General features: G+C 42.9%; 1 protein-coding gene across 2 annotated transcripts in view; it reads left to right on the top strand.

Annotated features, from left to right (window-relative positions):
* LOC147249191 (cell adhesion molecule DSCAM-like) overlaps positions 1 to 19,464 on the top strand; it is a 113,431-nt gene that overhangs the window by 64,160 nt on the left and 29,807 nt on the right. For both annotated transcript variants that reach the window (XM_086225672.1, XM_086225673.1), the window contains 7 exons: positions 8,386 to 8,532; positions 9,358 to 9,636; positions 9,980 to 10,255; positions 10,625 to 10,921; positions 11,989 to 12,264; positions 13,317 to 13,595; positions 18,264 to 18,383. In XM_086225672.1, the coding sequence (XP_086081798.1) occupies positions 8,386 to 8,532; positions 9,358 to 9,636; positions 9,980 to 10,255; positions 10,625 to 10,921; positions 11,989 to 12,264; positions 13,317 to 13,595; positions 18,264 to 18,383 (1,674 nt within the window). The remainder of the gene's footprint in view (positions 1 to 8,385; positions 8,533 to 9,357; positions 9,637 to 9,979; positions 10,256 to 10,624; positions 10,922 to 11,988; positions 12,265 to 13,316; positions 13,596 to 18,263; positions 18,384 to 19,464) is intronic.

Genomic DNA, 19,464 nt, shown 5'->3' with positions numbered 1-19,464 from the left:
GCAGCCACATACAGAGCATACACAGAAATGCCCTCAGCTCACAAGGACATGCTCACACTGCAGCACTGAGCAAGACAATCAATTCTGTGTTAGCAGCAAGCTTGAGCTGCCTTGGGAAGGATCACGAATGCAATCAATTACAATGGACATTGAACGATATTTGAAATGATCAGCGAACACCCTCTGTCCTGATTTCAGCCAAATATCCACCCTGAAACATGGGTAGGAGCATGGCTGGCTCAGTTCAAAAGCTATACATTATACATTGTCAACTCTAAGGCTCTCCGACGAACCTGCTAAATTTATGGAATCCATACAGTATGTAAAATAATGTGTAGACTGCATCATGTCTCAAAAGTACGGTAAAAAGCTAAGCTGAGCTATCCTGGCTGCACCCTTATATTCAGCCACCTGGGGACATGGCATGATCTACTCATGCACATCTCACCCAAACAGAAAATAAACCTATCCCAGCTACCTTTGGGCGAGAGGTGGGGTACACCCTGGACGGGTCACCAGTCCATCACTGGGCCATCACATATAGCCAGACAACCATTCACACTCACAGCTCCACCAACGGTCAATTTGGAACAAGAAGGCGTCACCAAGTCAAGTCACCAAGGGTCAGCCGGAAGGAAGGCTGCAGAATGTAATGGCAGCTCGCCTGTAGCACGTGATTGCAATAAAGGTGAACAAAAGAGCAGGAGATTATAACTATCTGGCGCTCAGATGTGTGCAAACGTGTATGTGAGATTGCATGTGCGCATTAGTGGAAAGGAAGAGGTAGAAATGTTCAGCAGCAGTTGTATACCGATCGTGGTCGAATAGCCGTATTTCTCTGTGTTACACAGAGGTCACTCAGCTCAGCTGATGAGCGGCGTGAGTCTAGACCTTTAACTCACAAGCAAACAGTGGTAACAACAACACAAACAATATTTTGACAGTATTTTTAACAGCAGCAGCGGACGCGGTGGCCCATATAACAACAAAGCAAACAGTTCAAAACACTCACGACAATGTGCCCAGAGCTACAAGCCTCTTACTCTTGCGCAGGTGAAGCAATGAGTTTGTTCCGTCTTCGGTGTCCTTCATGCAGGTGAGATGGTGTTGGTTAGCCGCTCTCAGCGGCAACCGTGTCTTCCTGGCGGGGTGGTTGGTCTCCAATGAGGCGTCTAATTCTGGCTCATGGCGGGGAATTAGGAATCATCTTTAAAGAAGTGAGGTCCTTGTTATCCTTCTTCTTCTTGAAACAGGTGACGTGTTTTATGGCCAGATTTGGTGGGCGCATAAGTTGGGTGACTGTTTTATTTGGTTAGCTGGTTTTATGGTCTTAGCCGCTGCTCTTTGTTTTAGCCAGCTTTTCCAGGCTTTGGAATTTCATGTAGCCCTCAAAGACGGTCCATTGTTCAGATGTCAGCCTCTTTGTCTCAAGTCTTTGGTAAGGCACAACAGTACCTAATAAATTGGTGAATGAGTGTGCATGTCAGTGAATCAAATCTTGCTCTTTCGTATTTTGTGCATTTTAATACACAGTCAGTTTCATTTACCGGTAGACAAGAGACACACATGCACGTCTTAGGGTGTATGTCAGTTTCATTGTGCATGTAAAACACTCAACGCTCAACTCTGGCCTTTTGTCATGTTGACAGGCAGTCTGCTCTAATGAAAGCTCCTCATTTATAAGCCTGGCGTGTCAACATTTGATGGCAGGCAACTTTCAGATGGAGAGAGGGGGAAAGGGGAGAGGAAACTGTTTTCCCCTTTCCTTTGATATCTACTTTCTCTGAATTCTGTCATTGAAATGAATTGCATTTGTAACCATCGATAGTCTAATTTGATCACATTTGCCTGCCACACTAAAGGAGCAGTAGCCCTTCAGGATATCACATCCATCATTTATAGTTTGTAAGTGGGTCAACACCTTCTTTCAAAAGCATCCTCACTACCCTGTATATTCCTCCCTCTCCTCCTGTTTCTGCTCACTCCATCCTGTCCTCTTGCCAGTCCCGTTAGTAAATATGTCTGTGTATTCCTGGGATCTTTTATTGCGTATTTTGTTATCATCATTATATATTGGGACAGATTTATTTTCCATAGCAGAAAAAATAGGCCTTGGCAAAAATTTATTGGGTTTACAGATAATTTTGACAGACTAAACTAAAATATACCTCAACACGTACGAATCAGAGTGACCTTTGACATCTAGTCAAGTCAATTTAATTTGTATAGTGCTAGCCTAAGCAGCCCCAACTATAAGCTTGATCAAAAAGGAAGATCTTAAGTCTGCTCTTAAAGGTAGAGAGGGTGCCTGCATCCCGGACCGAAACTGGGAGACGGTTCCACAGGAGGGGAGCCTGATAGCTGAAGCCTCTGGCTCCCATTCTACTTTTAGAAACTCAAGGAACCACAACCCTGCATCCTGGGAGTGAAAGGTTCTAGCTGGGTAATAGGGGACTATGAGCTCTGTCAAATATGAAGGTGCCTGACTGTTAAGGACTTTGTATGTTAGAAGGAGAATTTTGAATTCTATTCTGAATTTGACTGGGAGCCATGCAGAGAAGACAGTGCAAGAGAGACCTGGTCTCTTCTACTAGTTCTCGTCAACACGCGGGCAGCAGCATTTTGGACCAGCTGGAGAGTCTTTAGGGAGTTACTGGAGCAGCCTGATAGGAGGGAATTGCAGTAATCCAGCCATGGAAGTGACTAATGCATGGACTAGTTTTTCTGCATTTTTTTGAGACAGGATGTGTCTGATCTTGGCAATGTTCCGTAAATTAAAGAAAACAATCCTAGAGATTTGCTTCATGTGGGTGTTAAAGGACAGATCCTGATCAAAGAGAACTCCAAGGTTCCTTGTGGTCGTGCTGGGGGCCAGGGTGATGTCATCCAGGGTAGCTATCTCATCAGATTGGTTGTTTTTAAGGTGTTTTTGCCCAGGACAATAACTTCAGTTTTGTCAAAGTTTAATGAAAGGAAATAATGGATCCTCCATGTTTTTTTTTTTCCTTTAGACAGGCCTCCAGTTTAGTCAGCTGATTTGTTTCATGTGGATGCATTAATAAGCACAGCTGCTGATATTTTTGGCTTGACACCAAAAGGTGGCAGGCACCGCAACCACTGCGGTTGCCCAGTGACTGAGTGGACATGTTGCCTGTGCACAGGGCCGGAGTGGGACTCACATTCAGCCCTGGAGTTTCATGCCTAAGACCGGCCCACTTTAGGTCACAACCTAAATCACATTTTTAAAATGGTCATAATTCTCAGCACAAATCTTTCCTTTTTAAAAAGCCTTCTGATCAATTCAGGTCAGTGTCATTAATATAGTGTTGAATCATCTAGCATCTTAGGACACTTTTCATGTAGAGTAGGTCAACACCATAGTCTTCATTATATTGATTCTAATAATATTCCATGAGCAATCCTACCTGCCCACTATGGACTTGTGGGCTCATGGCTGGTGCTTGGTGCTGGATCTTGCCTCTGACTCTGAGAGGGTACAAGACAAAGTTTCCCAGTTATGTGGCGTCATACTACATACATACATACATATTATTTAAATTATATAATACATACATACATATTATTTAAATTATATAACGTTATGTTATTACACCCCAACACCAAACAATTCATTTACTTGATAATTAATTAACTTGAAGGATGGTTTGCAGGAAAACTTCAACATCCTGCCTTACCTGTTTCCTCGTCCTCATTGGTTGTGTCAAACCGCGAGCTCATTTAGTAAAAAAGCTGCCAATTTTGGCACATTTGGCTGTGTCTATTTCCAGAGCTTTCCTCTTTTTAATTCTTGCCTTCTCCGCGCCCCCCTTGCTCTTTATATTTTCCATCTTTCAAACACCACTGATCGAGTGCACGAACGTGTTACGTCAGGATGCGTCAAACTGCCAGTGGAGGCGGAGAAAGCCCAAGGACAGCGGTAGCAGCTTATATGATCAACGCAGTGCAATGACTGAGCACTGGCCCAAAAAAATAAATAGATAAAGGTGAACATGGGCTTTCTCATCCAAAACATCAGACTGGTCCACCGGGAATTCTCCCGGCCCTCCTGATTAGCCACTCTGGGCCTGCCTGTGCAGCATTTTAAGTTTAGTATTCTCCTACGTCTACCAGGGGTGATACAGCATGCTAGAAAAGTAGAGGCACCGGTGTGTGAATTTGCTTTTCTGTCAATGTTAACTTTTACATCTGGTGGACTGTATGAACTGGTATTGCCAGTTTAGTCACATTTCTTTTACACTTTCAACAACTAACCCTTGTAATGTCTTACGTTTTTGAGTTCGATATTTAAGCGGCTAATAAAGGGGGACAGAGTTACTGTGCAATGTGGGTGAAAGGGGGAAAAGCTGCAGTGGACCTCCTCCTGATTCCATGGAATCACTGATTCCAAGATTGAAGAAAAAGATTGGCTTTGTGTGGCCTGTGCTGTGTCAGTGTGCCTTTGAAGAGGAAATGCAGATTAGGGGGTTGCCAATCACAACAAAAGTTATGTCATGACACTTAACAAGTAGAATAGGTCTAGCACCAAACTCCTTCAGTGAATTCACACCCACAAATTGTCCATGAGAAAGCACATCTTGCAACAGCGGAGACGAGAACCTTCCTTTTAACAGGCAGGAATGTCGAGCAGATCCAGGCTCAGAACGGTCAACTGCTTTGACTGGTTGGGGGGAAAGAGAGCAGGAGAGCGGGGCAGAGACAAAGAGAGATAATGGAAAACGACAGATATAGAGAAGGAAAGTGAGGGACAGAGATAAGGAGTGAGAGAAAGGGGGAGAAAATAATGGACACTGGGACATGAACATACTGGAAGGAGAAAGACAGCAAACAATAACAAAGACTAGCAACCAATAATCACATCTACACATTACTCAAGCAATCAAATCCAGCATAATATGAGCAATTATATGCTAGCAAACAGAATGCTGATGTTAATACTAGTACAGTATTGAGAGTACTGATATAAATACTACTAGTACTCATACTAATACTAAGGGTGGCAGCTTGAGCCTCTTCAGATCTGTAGCTTCCTCCAGCAGCAGCATCAGTCAGGGATCTGGGAAATGGGGAAGCAAAAAGGCTCCAGAGAAGAAGGCGAGTTAATAACGGAAATGAGTATAGGAGGACAGAGAGGACAGAGAAGAGAGGCGAGAAGCCCAGTGCATCATGGGAGATCCCCCGGCAGTTGGAGCCTATAGTAGCATATCTTGCCTTAACCAGCCCTAAATACTGTATAAGCTTTATCAAAAGGAAGGTCTTAAGTCTGCTCTTCCATGTAGAGAGGGTGTCTGCATCCCAGACCAAAACTGTACTAGGCTTCACCTAGTCTCAGTACATGTCATCCTTGGGTCCAGTAGATGCTTTTTCTATATTTGGAGAAATTGCTTCAAGGAGTTCCAGAAAGGTGATAGTGGCATTTAACCATCAAGTCAACCACCAAGTGTATATCAGGGCCCAATTTGAAGAAATTCCCTCAAGGTGTTCCGGAGTTATCGTCATGTTTTTTGGAAAATTGGATCATTTGGACAGATGGACAGATACAACATAATGCAGTGTTGTTTTTTTTAATTTGTCAGTGTATCCGATAAACACTCCAGTTAAAAAAATTAAATTTTTGTCAATTATTTGATGGTTTGGGTCATACAGAGTTAATCAAAATATTGCATTAATCAATTATATAGAAAATAAATTAACTGATAATGAAGAGAATTTTTGCAGCCCTAATGACTGATTTATTGTGTCTAACAGCTTCAACAATATTGCTGCATTTATAAAACACTTGCCAGCATTTTGGCCTGTGCTAGCAGTTTAAATATGTGTTAAACTGTCATGACAGGACGAAACCAGAGTAATTCCGCACCTCATAATGTCTGGATTATAATTTCTCTCCCAATATTGCCAGGATCCCCCACTGACTGTGGCCTCATTTGATCTCTGCTCAGATAGGCTTCTCCATCATCAGTGACACATGAAACACGCCGGCAGCCACCTGCTACAGTGCACATCACTCTTCATAAACACTGACTACCTCTCTCTGCTTTCACGTGTTCTCACAAATTAGCATACCATTAGCATGATATTAGCACATCCGACCTGCGCAGCCATGCCTTATCAAAGCACTCTGTGATCCCCAGTTCCCCAGGCTTCAGTCTGGAGCAGAGAGGGAATCTAAAAGAGAGACAGAGAGAGAGAGAGAGAGAGAGAGTGAGAAAGAGAGGGGAGAGAGAGAGAGAAGACGACTTTCCCCTGAGAGAGAGAGCGATGAGCTACATGATAACGAGCTGTGTAACACCACTACAAAACACATAGCCTTGTCAGAGCTGCGCTCAGCTAAATGGCCTACTGCAGATGTGTGGTGACTACGATCACACAGGGCTGTGCACCATACTTGACTTGCAAATATTTGCTAGGAGACTTTAATATTGGATTTTCTGTATTTTCTTCTTTTACCATGTGTAAAGGAGTGATTCCAGTGCTTTACAATGAGCACACACTGTATTCTTCTCTGCAGTCATCTTTCAGCTATGGAATGTAGTTTGTTCTTGATAGTTGTCTGCTTTGTTGAAATAGGGGGATAAGTGACTCTTTTATGTCTCACACAGTGTTTTGGGTACTGTTGTTGCTGATTCAGACATGTTGAAGTACTCTTGAGTACGACTGACTCTGCTCCTGACGCCTTCATTATTAGTTTGGATTGTGTTTGTGAATGTGTTCTATACGACTTTATAAATGCAGTCTAAGTAGATTTACCTCAATGTGGCAAGAGGTAGTGGCAAATATTGATATTAAAGAATGGCAAAGTTGTTTGGTTCCCTCGTCTCGAAACCAGTGGGTTTTCAGTTAAATGTCTGAAATAAGATAAGATCAAATAAACCTTTAATCGTCCCACAGTGGGGAAATTTACATTGTTACAGCAGCAAGAACAAGGAGAATTTAATATAAATAGTATTTGAAGATAAATATAAGGGGTGTGCAAATGTACAAAAATAAGTGCGTAAATGTACAAAAACAAGTAATATATAAAAGTAATACACAAAGTAAAAGAGGAAGAAGTATGTACAGCAGTGGAGTATGTACAGTCTTAAATATGTGTATGTACAGTGATATTGCACTGTGAAAAAGTTCTGGTGGGTATGTAGTCTGCTGGTTCTACAGCTGCTGGTTGTAAAGTCTGACAGCTGCAGGAACGAAGGACCTGTGATATCGCTCCTTCACACACTTAAAAATAATAAAATAATAAAATAACACTAGCCCAAGATATTTTAACACTGAAGACCTAAAATATGTCAGTAAATACTCCATCCATCCATTCATTTTCTACCACTTATCCTGTTGACTGAGGCAGGGTACACCCTGGATGGGTGAGACTACAGAGGTTGTTGAGGACATTAAACATCATCACTGTGAAAGCATTGGTGACATGAAGTGACTTGTACTTTTAAAATCATAGAAGTGTTGTTCATTTATAAAGATTATCTTGGTGAGCAAAATGTGGGGGTCATAAACTTTTGTTTAACACGCAGCTTGTTTTAAGCAATCCAGTGTGAACATACTGTAAGCCTCTGGTCGAGGGAGCCCATTCTGAATCTAACTTCAAGTTTGTCTTTAAATATTTCATACCTGTGGTGCAATATTAGAGGTTAAAAAGGCTGTCCTTTGGCACAGCACTTCCCATAGCTCATCACTTTAATATGCTTTGCATGCAGTAGCATTATGATGCAGCAATACCAGGCCCAAACACAAGGAGGTCACAGCAGTTCCTGACCCATCACATACATACATAACCTAAATCCCACGTAGTGAGAGAAAGACAATGACATGGCACAGCACAGATGCAAGCTACATTAAAAGAGAACTAGGAAATTATAATTTAGTGTCATGGATTAGGAGAGATATAAATATATATACAATTATTTTACTTTTGTTATCGAGCGGCACAGTGGTGCAGTGGTTAGCACTGTTGCCTCACAGCAAGAAGGTTCCGGGTTCAAGTCCTGGCTCGGGCACGGGATCTTTCTATGTTGTCCCTGTTGGCGTCTCCTGCTCTCTTTCCCCCCAACCAGTCAAAGCAGATGACCGTTCTGAGCCTCTGAACTCTGAACATCTGCTCGATGTTCCTGCCTGTTGCAATTGGGGACTAGGCTAACTGGAAACTCTAAATTGATCATAGGTATGAGTGTGAATTGTTGTGTGTGGCAGAGATATAAGGGTCTGGGAGAGGACCTTAATTTTTATGCTCTCCTCTTCAGCATGGATTTACCATAACATTGAAATATTTACATGGGCTAAAATGTTGCCTTAGCTTTGTTTGCATCACACATTTAAATGGCTAAAATTAATATGTTATATGTATTGGTTTATTTGCAGTGTCACGGTTTCTCATCACATCCACGGGAGCCCTGTATATCCTGGATGTCCAAATGGAAGACGGGCTATACAACTACAGGTGTATGACACGCCACCGGTACACAGGAGAGACCCGACAGAGCAATAGTGCCCGCCTCATTGTCTCAGGTACAAGCACCAACACCAGTGCTGGAAAGGTTTAAGTTGTAACTGTAATTATCTGTACCTGACAAAAATAAAAGAAATAGAAATAGAAAAGTGGGAGACATAAAAAAGATGTTTACTTGTTTACAATTGTTGCCACTGAACCAAACTAACAGCAATAAGATGCGGGAAAACATGTTTTCTTGTTATCTGCTTTATTCCATTTAGGTTTGCTGTTGGTTTTGGGTAATAGTATTCATAGCCTGATTAAAGAGCATATGGAAATAAATTGATGCAAAATAATTTGTGACAGGAAAAAGGACATGAATTTAAGAGTGGAAGACGTGATAAAGGTCATGAAATCTGTGGCCAACATAGTTTGCTATGGGTGGGCTCAGAGCAGAAAATTCCTTCATAAACCATGTAAAGGGATGCTCCAGTCTATCTCATGAATGAGTCAGACACTCTGAGTCATTAAGGAAATTGATAAACCCAGTGTTTTTAATTAAAATATTAATTGAGACTGAATCTGACTTTGTAAAATTATTTTAAGGTAAATGATGATGTGTTTATGTAACATATTTTGTGGGCTATATCACAAAATGAAATGATATTTTCCATAAAAATTAGATGTTTCAGCCATTTCAAAAGAAAAATGATCATTTCAATGGTTTTGACACCATCATACCCCACCATGAGCCACATTGAAACACAATAAGACTTAAAAGTTAGTCATTTTATTGAATAAGCCTTAACATTAGCCACTAAAATGGATTAAGATAAATAAAAACGCTCAACAGTTATTCAAAACCATGTCAAAGTCTTACCAAAATCTGTTGCTCCCTGCAGATCCTGCTAACTCCGCGCCCCACATCCTGGACAGCTTTGAACGTCGAGAGGTGATGGCATCTCATCGAGTGGAGCTGCCGTGTAAGGCCTCTGGTCACCCCGCGCCTAAATACCGCTGGCTGAAAGACAACAGACCACTGGAGCCCGACACTCGTTTCAGACAGAGTGTGACAGGCCTGCTGATAGAGAGAGCCCAACCTAGCGACACAGGCACATACGTGTGTGAGGTGTGGAACAGCTACGGCAACGCTGAGGTTGTTGGCAGGCTGCAGGTCAAAGGTCAGTGTTGATTTTTATCATCTCTCTTATTTTAAAAAAATCAGTGCAAATAAATAAAATAAAACATGTTTGTGACCCCAAGATGCCTCTTTGTGAATACTCGAAAAGAAAAAAAAAAAAAAACACTTTTGGGTGAAAGATCACTTTCAAGATGCTGTCTTTTTATTTTGTCACAATTTATTGACTGCTTCAGTTACTAGATTAAGAACTTACATCAAAACCACTCATGAAATACTTTACATTTTCATACTCATTTTCTGCTATGAATCTATTTGATTTTGCAGGATTTTAAAAGGTAATTACATTTTACTCTACCTCTATCCCTTTACCTTTACCTCTACAGAGACCCTCAAGGTCATGGTGAGTCCACGGAAGGTGAAGGGCAGTGTGGGCAGCCAGGTTTCACTGTCCTGCAGCGTCACTGGCTCAGAGGAATACCAGTTGTCTTGGTACCGCAATGGGGAGCTCATCTACCCCAGTAACAGTGTCCGTATGACCGGCCACAACAGGGAGAACCTGGTCATGGCTGGGATGGCCAAGAGTGATGGAGGAGCCTATCAGTGCTTTGCCAGACATGGAAAGATGTCTGCACAAGACTTTGTTCAAGTTATACTGGAAGGTCAGAATCATGGTGCTGACTTGATGAATTTGCATACACAATCCTCTTGTTTTCTGTGTACAGGCAATCTAAAGGAAGTGTCTGCATATTCAGTCTGGTCTGTGTATATGGTATTGACTGCTGGGGTAAAGCCAAGGCCCTGCCCATTTTATTAGATTAAATGAAAGAAGCAGAGCAGACCATGGGAGACAGGGTCTGCCAGCCATGGTCACATTAATATGAGTAAATATTGATCATCAGTGATGTTGTGGAACTAGATGAATATACTGCACTGAAAAATACAAATCAATTTTATTATAGGCTTCAGATATGCTGTGCACAGTGTCACTATCACAGAACAACACATGCATTGCTTTGCCCGTGTCCCAGATGGCACCCCCAAGATTCTGGCTTCGTTCAGCGAGAAGGTCTACAACATCAACGAGTTTGTGTCACTTTCGTGCATGGTGAAGGGCACGCCAGAGCCACGGGTGACATGGACATTGGATGATGAGCCAGTGGTACGGGACAGCCGCCATCGCATCTCCCATTACATCAACATTGAAGGCCATGTGGTGAGCCACCTCAACATCAGCCAGACCCAGGTGCCTGACGGAGGAGTGTATCGCTGTATCTGCAATAACTCAGCCGGAACTGTTTCCTACCAGGCGCGAATAAACGTAAGAGGTGCTTGTCAGATCAACTCTTTCAGCACACCATCACATATACACATCAACATGTCTTGATTTATTCAGTGTGATTTTAATTGGCCAAGTTAAAAATGAATTTGTCTTTTTGATCATCTCCTAGTGGCTCCTCCTATCTGGTGCCAGTATTAACTTTCCCCCAACCACCTGCTGATAGCTTCACATTGGGATACCATTAGAGGGATTTATGTCACTGTGGTGTATGACTGCACAGCTATCTGCTGTCTTCAGGGACATGGCTGGCTGAATTGCTGTTATGTAGTGGTAATACTCTTGAGCTGTCTGTGCTACATACAAGGCCATTCGGCGTTCTGTAATGCAGACAAGCAAGGTTGAATTCTGTACACTGATTGGTTTAATTTGATTGTATTCATTCATGCATTTTGTACGGCTAAATAAGGCGATCCCCCGGTCCTTATGTGAAGGTCTGGGGATGTTGAATGTGGCCAAGCAATGAAGATAAATCTCCACAGGTGCCATCGCAGGGAAAGTGTAATGACTGTTTCTCACATCGTTGGCTCCTTAATCGTGCTAAAGAGAGTAGCAACCTAGGATACGCTTGTGCTCCAAGTACACTACAGAGCCCAGTTAAACTGTCTTCTCAAGCACTTTAAAGAGAAGCATAATAGTCCATTTTCCTGATAGACACTGAGCTATGGAGGCCCAGTGGTTATTCTGTTGGTTTTTCACAAGTGTGTGTGAATGCCGGCAACATGGGTAATAGATGTGATAATAGCTTCATGAGTGGAGGAAGGGAACATTCCAATCAGATGCTTGTCAAAGGCAATAACAGCCAGCACCGAAGAGGTGGGAACCAAAGGCAACATTAGGCAAAAATGGAACGAGTGTAAGAACAAGTCCATAGCTAGAATGACAGCAAAGGAAAATCCAAGGATATGTAAATCTCCTTCTGATAACAGAATCAATCAAGGCATGTTAACTTTGTGGTGTCTTGAAAACACACAATGTAACACAGCTATCGTTTTGACAACCCCCCCTGCCTCAAAACCATTTTAAGAGAGTTGTCTCTCCAATGCGTCCTTCAAGGGCCTGCCAGCATCAGACCAATGAAAAACCTCACTGCTATCGCTGGGCGGGACATGTACATCCACTGCCGCGTCATCGGCTACCCATACTATTCCATCAAGTGGTACAAGGACTCAAATTTGCTTCCATACAACCACCGCCAACGGGCCTTTGAGAACAACGGCACCTTGAAGCTGTTTGATGTGCAGAAGGACGTGGATGAAGGAGAGTACACATGCAATGTGCTGGTGCAGCCACAGCTTTCCACACATCAGAGCGTCTACGTTACAGTGAAAGGTAGGAAGACTAAAATGGGCCATACTAGCTTAAGTTACTCAGTCATGAGCAAGATCAATCTGATGTGTCAAGTTTGCAGTTTAGGCCAACTCTTTGAGGTGTAAATACACACATTTGTTGTGGCTGCATATAGATGCTTCATTAATCTCTCAGACACTAAAATGGAAACACTTTATCACTGTGCCTCCTGACCCTGGAGGGTTCTTTCAGCTGTATATCACATTTTAAAGACATGTTAAAGTGTTGCTTTAATATCTGCCCTTCATTGTTGCATAGATAGGCAGACGTGTGTTTGTACGTCACAACCTGTAAACAAAAAAAATCAACTCCTTTCACTGATAGCTAAGTACCATCTCCATCATCCAGCCTCATCTAAATATTCAGCGACATTCAGCTGAGCCAGATGACGATAACCTCAGATGCTCTATTTCGAAAATGACGCTGCATAATTGCCCCCCCCCCCCCCCGGCTGGTTCTTGACGTGCTAACGAGTGTGCAAGGGTAGAAGCACACAGCAGAGACAAAGCTATGCCTCGGCTGCTTAGCATTCCATGGCAGCCAACAGGGAACCCCCAGGAGCCTATTATGCCTATTTTGTTGTGAATTAAATAAGCGTTGAAGTGCTGCTTATACCAATGTTATTTGAAATCATTAATTTTCATCTGGTTTTCACGATGGCTACAGTGTCCCTGGAGAGCAAAGAGAGTGAGAGAGAAGGTTATATGCTTATTGAGAGATATTTAGCTGCTTTGCATGGGAAGCAGCAATAAACTATTTCTCCTATTTCGGCCAAACCACAATCTCATGTTTAGATAATGAGAATAAAGGAATAAAGTTTAGTTATGATACATTTAATCCAGATGACTGATTTTGAGCAACATTTGAAAATGGGACCATGGGCAGAAACAGTGAAGGTGATACAGTACTGCAGGGATGAGGTATTTTTGGGTGAAATCCCATTGATTTGAGAAAAAGGGAACTCGTTCTACAATGCTTTTTTAGTTTTTAGGACTCGTTCCTGTGCTACTCTTAAATTACTTCCTCTTTCACAGTCCCACCCACCATCCAACCATTCGAGTTCCCTCGATTTTCCATCGGCCAGAGAGTCTTCATCCCCTGTGTGGTCATGTCTGGTGACCAACCGGTCTTTATCACCTGGCAGAAGGATGGGCAGCCAATCCCAGCCAGTTTGGGAGTGACTATTGACAACATTGACTTTACCAGCTCCCTGCGCATCTCCAATCTCACCCTGATGCACAATGGCAACTATACCTGCATCGCACGCAACCAGGCAGCAGCAGTGGAGCATCAGAGCCAGCTCATCGTCCGAGGTGAGGACAAAAGGGAATGGAAGAGAGGTGAAGGAGGGTAAGGAGAATAGGGAGGATAGAGATGTGGTTTGAGTGAAGTTTAAGAGACTTGCACAGATTATTTGCCTCCAAATGCAAATGTTTTAGGAGTAATGCAATATATTCCTTGTCCTAACCCTATATAAAATTGTTAAAAATTAGTTATTTAAGTATGGTAAATGAAAGGCCACCGGAGCTCAAAGTTCGCAGTATGATGTCTGTCATGCTCACAAATATCTTCTGCAAAATCCCCACTTGAAAGGGAAGGAGGTAGCTACCAGAGATCTTTACTGGATTCTACTCAAATGACCAGGCCGGTTTTCTTTTTTCTTCTTTTATTTTTTAGGTTCAAGCAATTTACACCTTTTTGCCATAAGTAGGTGAAAAAGAGTATACGAAATTAAAGTATGAATTTCACTACTTTTCAAATATTTGTCTGAACTTTTATTTTGAATGTGTTTTTTACTGAAATCATCTTAATTTCAGCTGTATTATCCCATTCAATATATTTTAACATGAATTACTTCTGAACTTCAATTACAGGTTTTTAAACACATTTCAAAGTCAGGAAATTAACAAGCAAATCGGCAAACAGACATTAATGACTTACCAAGCCAAGCATTACTGGGCGCCTGACCCCGTGGCTAAGCTAGCATTAGTACAAACACATTTAACTTCTATGAAACATGACAATGAACTTCTGTGCAAAAGTCTTTTTGTTAAGCAGTTCAGTATCTTACCGGCTGCCTCTCTGGTGTTTGGATGCTCCTTAGCTCTGTGTAGCTCACCATAGGATGTGAAGGTTGAGGGAACAGATCTGGCCGATGACTGTGTACCTTATATTTGACCCGCCTGTTCTGATGTGTGCCGCCCTTTATGGTCCGGGCAGTACCTGGGAAATTGTGTGACGGGTCCCTCCTTCCTGTTCATTGTTGAAGTGGATTCCTCTCCTTTGCATGTTTTTTAGTTACCTATCATTTCTATTTTGTTCTTTGAGTTAGTTTGACTTGACACCACCCACTTGATCTTCCCAATGAAACACTGGGTAGATCACCAGCTTTAAAGGCAAACTTGGTGGTTGCAAGGCTTGGTCGGTGCTTCCATCTGTTCCTATCTGTTCCTCTGCAGGTAGCAATGTGCTGCCTGACGTCCCAGTGAAAGATAATGGCTTTGATCTTCTCTTTTCTCTTCGTACAAGTGTTTTTCCTTTCCATGCTTGTGTCAAGGGAACACAGTCGCTCGGGAAGATTCTGACATTGTCATCCCTCACAATGCCTCTTTATTCTGGATTTGTACCGACAACTCTGCCAAGACAAACTGTCCTCTTAATGCATTTTGGTCACTTAACCAGACAACATCCCCACTGTTGAAAATCCTCTGTGCTATGCCATTTACTCCTGACTAATAAGTTGGGACCTCCTAGTTGGTTCCAGCATCTCCAGAAATTGGTTACCTGTCTTTTGAAGGTGTAGCTAGAAAAGTAAAAGGTTTTGATATCCCTGCTATGATATGCTGGGCCGAGTAGGAGACTGTTGGGTGTGACATACTGAATGCAGTCCTCCCAACTGTGTACCCAGGCATCGACTGGCCGCTCGTTTTTTTAGTTTGGCTGCGATGTGAAGAGCTGTCTTGAACTCACTGTAGCTGTGAGAGGCCTCCTACTCAAGACTATGCGGTGCCTTCTTTACAACGCCTAAAGCAGCTTCTCCAGCACTACTTCTGTGTGGAGAGTCAGCCAGAGGAATTTTTCACATCCACTCTGTTCTGTGTTTTGCTGTGGCCTCCTCCAGATCAGCTTTGTTAAGGTTGTCCAAGTACCTGTACCGTTCCTCCAAGATTGGTTTTGCTCAAATGAAATTGGTGCCTGGATTTGACCAGAATTCTTTGGATGCCTTCTGATAGTTGTGAACCTTTGATAGGCCATCACAAAACCTTCTATTGACAGGGTATTCACCACTTTAGTGTGGATAGCTCTTCTGGCCATGAAGCAAAAGACCATTCCCCAGATCTTTAATGCCACTCTTTCCTTGAAGTCATCTTTTACTTTGTAAGGTCCAAAGAGGTCAACAGATGTGAATTCAAATGGTGTTGCAGGCTTAGTCCTTTCCGATGGCGGCTCACTCATTACTCGCTGACATCTCTTTGGTTTTGCCTTTCTGCAGACCATGTAGCCATTCACAATCTTCTGGCCAATTCTCCTCCCCTTGTGACCAATGCAGTCTTCCTTATTTTGAGCTGGGTTCCAGCCACTCCATCATGAGCCTCATTGTGGGCTCCTCGGCTAACAGAATGGACACCCAGGTGTCATAAGGTAGGAGGGGGATCCCAACATTATCTTCTTTGAAGACCTGCACTCTTTCTCCACAAACCAACAGCCCTGAATCTTGGTCCTTGGAAACTACTAGTCTGTCTGAAGTTGTTCTTGGGAAGATTTTGCCCTCTTGTGCAGCAAAAAAAATGTCTCTCAGGGCATCCTGTCTTTCCCTCACTGTGATGACTCCCACTGAAGAGACTGCCTCCCACTTTGGAATGTCGATGCCTTGATTTTGTTTGGCAAACTTTTTTGATGCTCTCCAGATCCATGCAACAGTCTTGACAAGTCGAGCTAGATCACTGAACCGCTTGATGTTTACCAGGCTCCAGATGGTTGGGCCTGCTGGTGGTCTTCTTTGTTCTGTTTGGTTCTCACTGTGATTTTGTCTTGGGTCCTGCTTGGATCGTTATTTCCTTGCCATTGCTTGCTCTTATTCATGCAGCAACAAATGCCTTCTTTTGCAGCCTGTTGATCTGGCTGTGGCTGCAAGGCGGTGTTACGACTCGGCTCCGTTAGGGACAAGGAGACATAACACGGGAAGATTCGGTGCTATTACAGCGAACAGTTTTATTTCCAGATGTCAATGCTACATGCTACATGCGTTGTCAGGGTAAAAGAAAATGACCCGTCAAACAAAAACCTGGAACCACAAGAAAATAAAAACAACTCCACCGGAGCGACCACGCCACTCAGGGCAAATGAACAGAAATGTAACCCGGATGAAACACGATAAAACAAAACGGCTCCACCTGAGCGACCAGCCACGCAGGGCAACAGAGAAAGGAAACAAAAGTGTAACAAAACCAAAACGAACGGGAGGGGCTCACCAGCCTTGCCTCGACCGCCACACCACACGAACCCGATCTCAGGATCACACAGATCACTATAAGCTGCTGCTCTATTGCTTGGAGCCACGCGAGGGACGACGTCCGCCACCGTGCAGAGTCGCCACCGGCGTCTGGCCGCGCTCTCCTTTTGACTCCTCCCAGGTGCCACTGGCTGACTGGATTGGCTGGGGAGGAGGCCAATCAGGGCGCAGGGTTGGCTCCGGGGGCTGGCAGAGGCAGGTGAGGGAGAAGGAGGTGACAGCGCAGGGACGTCACAGGCGCCGTCCGTAACAGCCGCTTGGATTGGCCATTCATTTATTGGCAGACTGTGGAACTTCGGACCATTCTGCCACTCTGAGACCTCATCCAGGTCTTGAGGACTGGCTCCTCTGGTGATTATGTCTGCAGTGTTTTCATGAGCAAGGAATCCACCACCAGTCCTGAACTGTTGTATTACTTTGAATCTCTCTGATCCTGTTGGAGAAGCAAAATCCCCACTTGAAGGTGAACGAGGCAGCTACCAGAGATCTTTACTGGAATCCACTCAAATGACAAGGCCACTTTTCTTTTTCCTTCTTTTTTCAGGTTCAAGCAATTTATGCCTTTTTGTCATATGTAGATGGAAAACCTTTCAATCAAAGAAACACAAACAGAAAAAAATAGTTTAAGGTCTGTAAATAATGAAAATGCTTACGCAAATAACTAACAGAAAAAGGGGATACAAAATAACTGAAAAAACACAATCATGGGAAACCTGACCATATTTACATTAAATTACAAATGAGGTGCAAATAAAGCTACCCATGCTGTAAACAATTTTAGCTTGGTTTCAGTTAAGTATGAATTTCACTACTTTTCAAATATTTATTGTCTGAACATTTATTTTTAATGTGTTTTTAACTGAAATCATCTTGATTTCAACTGTATTTTACGATTAAATATATTTTAACATGAATTGCTTCTGAATTTCAATTACAGGTTTTTAAACACATTTCAAAGTCAGGAAATTAACAAGCAAATCAACACACAGACATGAATTACTTGCCAGGCCAAGTGTTACTGGGCGCCCAACCCCGTGGCTAAGCTAGCATTAGCAAAAACACTTTTAACCTCTCCGAAATATGACAATGAACTTCTGTGCAAAAGTCTTTTTGTTAAGCAGTTGAGCGTCTTACCAGCTGCCTCTCTGGTGTTTGGATGCTCCTTAGCTCTGTGCAGCTCACCATAGGTCGCAAAGGTTAAGGAAACAAATCTGCACCTGCTGATGACTGTGTACCTTTTATTTGACCCGCCTGTGCTGATGTGCACTGCCCTTTATGGTCTGCATAGTACCTGGGCAATTGTGTGAAGGGTTCCTCCCTCCAGGTCATTGTTGAAGTGGATTCCTCTCCTTTGCATGTTTTTTAGTTACCGATCGGTTCTATTTAGTTCTTTTAATTAGTTTAACTTAACAATGTATTTAATGTTTAGATGAATAAACTTAATTTGACACTAATGTTTGATTTTCAGTTCCCCCCAAGTTTGTAGTGCAGCCAAAGGACCAAGATGGCATCTATGGTAAAGCTGTGATTCTAAACTGCTCGGCTGAAGGTTATCCTGTTCCCACCATCCAGTGGGAGTTCTCAAAAGGTAAACACTTGTAATGCAGCACAGTACTATACAACCATCCTAACTTTTTTTTCTCTTTAGTTGATCATCTTTTTTGCAAATGTCAGTCCAACAGAGTTAGCAGTAAAGTGGTATGTTTTGGTGGAGGCATGGTTTGTGTATGTGTTATTGAAGAAGAGATATCTGGCTCAACCTGTTATAACTCTGCTACAATAGAAAAAAAAAAAGCTCCAGCTTGTTTGTAGGTCCAGTGGAGAGCCTAAATTGAATAACTGAGCAAGCTTGTTCCCGCAACTTTTTTCTGGTTAATCAGACTAGCAGTGGTGCCACTGCTCAGAGAGATCACACTGTGAAAACAAGTCTTAAGATATTAATGTTCCCATCAGACATTTCCATTCATTTTCCATCTGGAAGCACCTTCAGACAAAGTGCAGCAATACAAATCCTGGTAAAGAAGAAATAATATTGATAGAAAATATTGAAATTCCCAGATTGCTGTTTTCAGAGGATCACACGGTGGTGCAGTGGTTATCACTGTCGCCTCACAGCAAGAAGGTTCCTGGTTCGAGTCCTGGCTCAGGGCAAGGGAACTTTCTGTGTGGAGTTTGGATGTTCTCCCTGTGCCTGCTTGGATTCTTTCCTGTACTCTTGCTTCCCCCCACAGTCCAAAGTCGTGCAATTGAGGACGAGGCTAATTGAATACTCAAAATCAGGGGTGTCCAAACTGGTCCAGTAAGGGCCAGTGTGGCTGCAGGTTTTCATTCCAACCCAGCAAAAGCAACACCTGATCCAACAAATGAGCTGTGTGGACACAGCTTAGTTGATTTAAGTAGAATCAGGTGTTGCTTTTGCTCGGGTGGAATGAAAACCTGCAGCCACACTGGCCCTTACTGGACCAGTTTGGACACCCCTGCTCTAAACTGACTGTAGGTATGAATGTGAGTGTGAATGGTTGTCTGTCTCTGTATGTTGGCCCTGTGATGGACTGGCGACCTGTCCAGGGTGAACCCCGCCTCTCGCCCATAGCTGCTGGGATAGGCTCTTAACAGGATAACCCTTAACAGGGATAAGCGGAAGAAAATGGATGGATTGATGGATTCTG

The sequence above is a fragment of the Aulostomus chinensis genome, chromosome 15, assembly GCF_037954235.1.
Source record: "Aulostomus chinensis isolate RoL2024-O1b breed Wild chromosome 15, RoL_Achi_v1.0, whole genome shotgun sequence".
NCBI classification, from domain to species: Eukaryota; Metazoa; Chordata; class Actinopteri; order Syngnathiformes; family Aulostomidae; genus Aulostomus; species Aulostomus chinensis.
The sequence above is the reverse complement of the archived record's forward strand: the minus strand, read 5'-3'. Positions and strand labels throughout refer to the sequence as shown.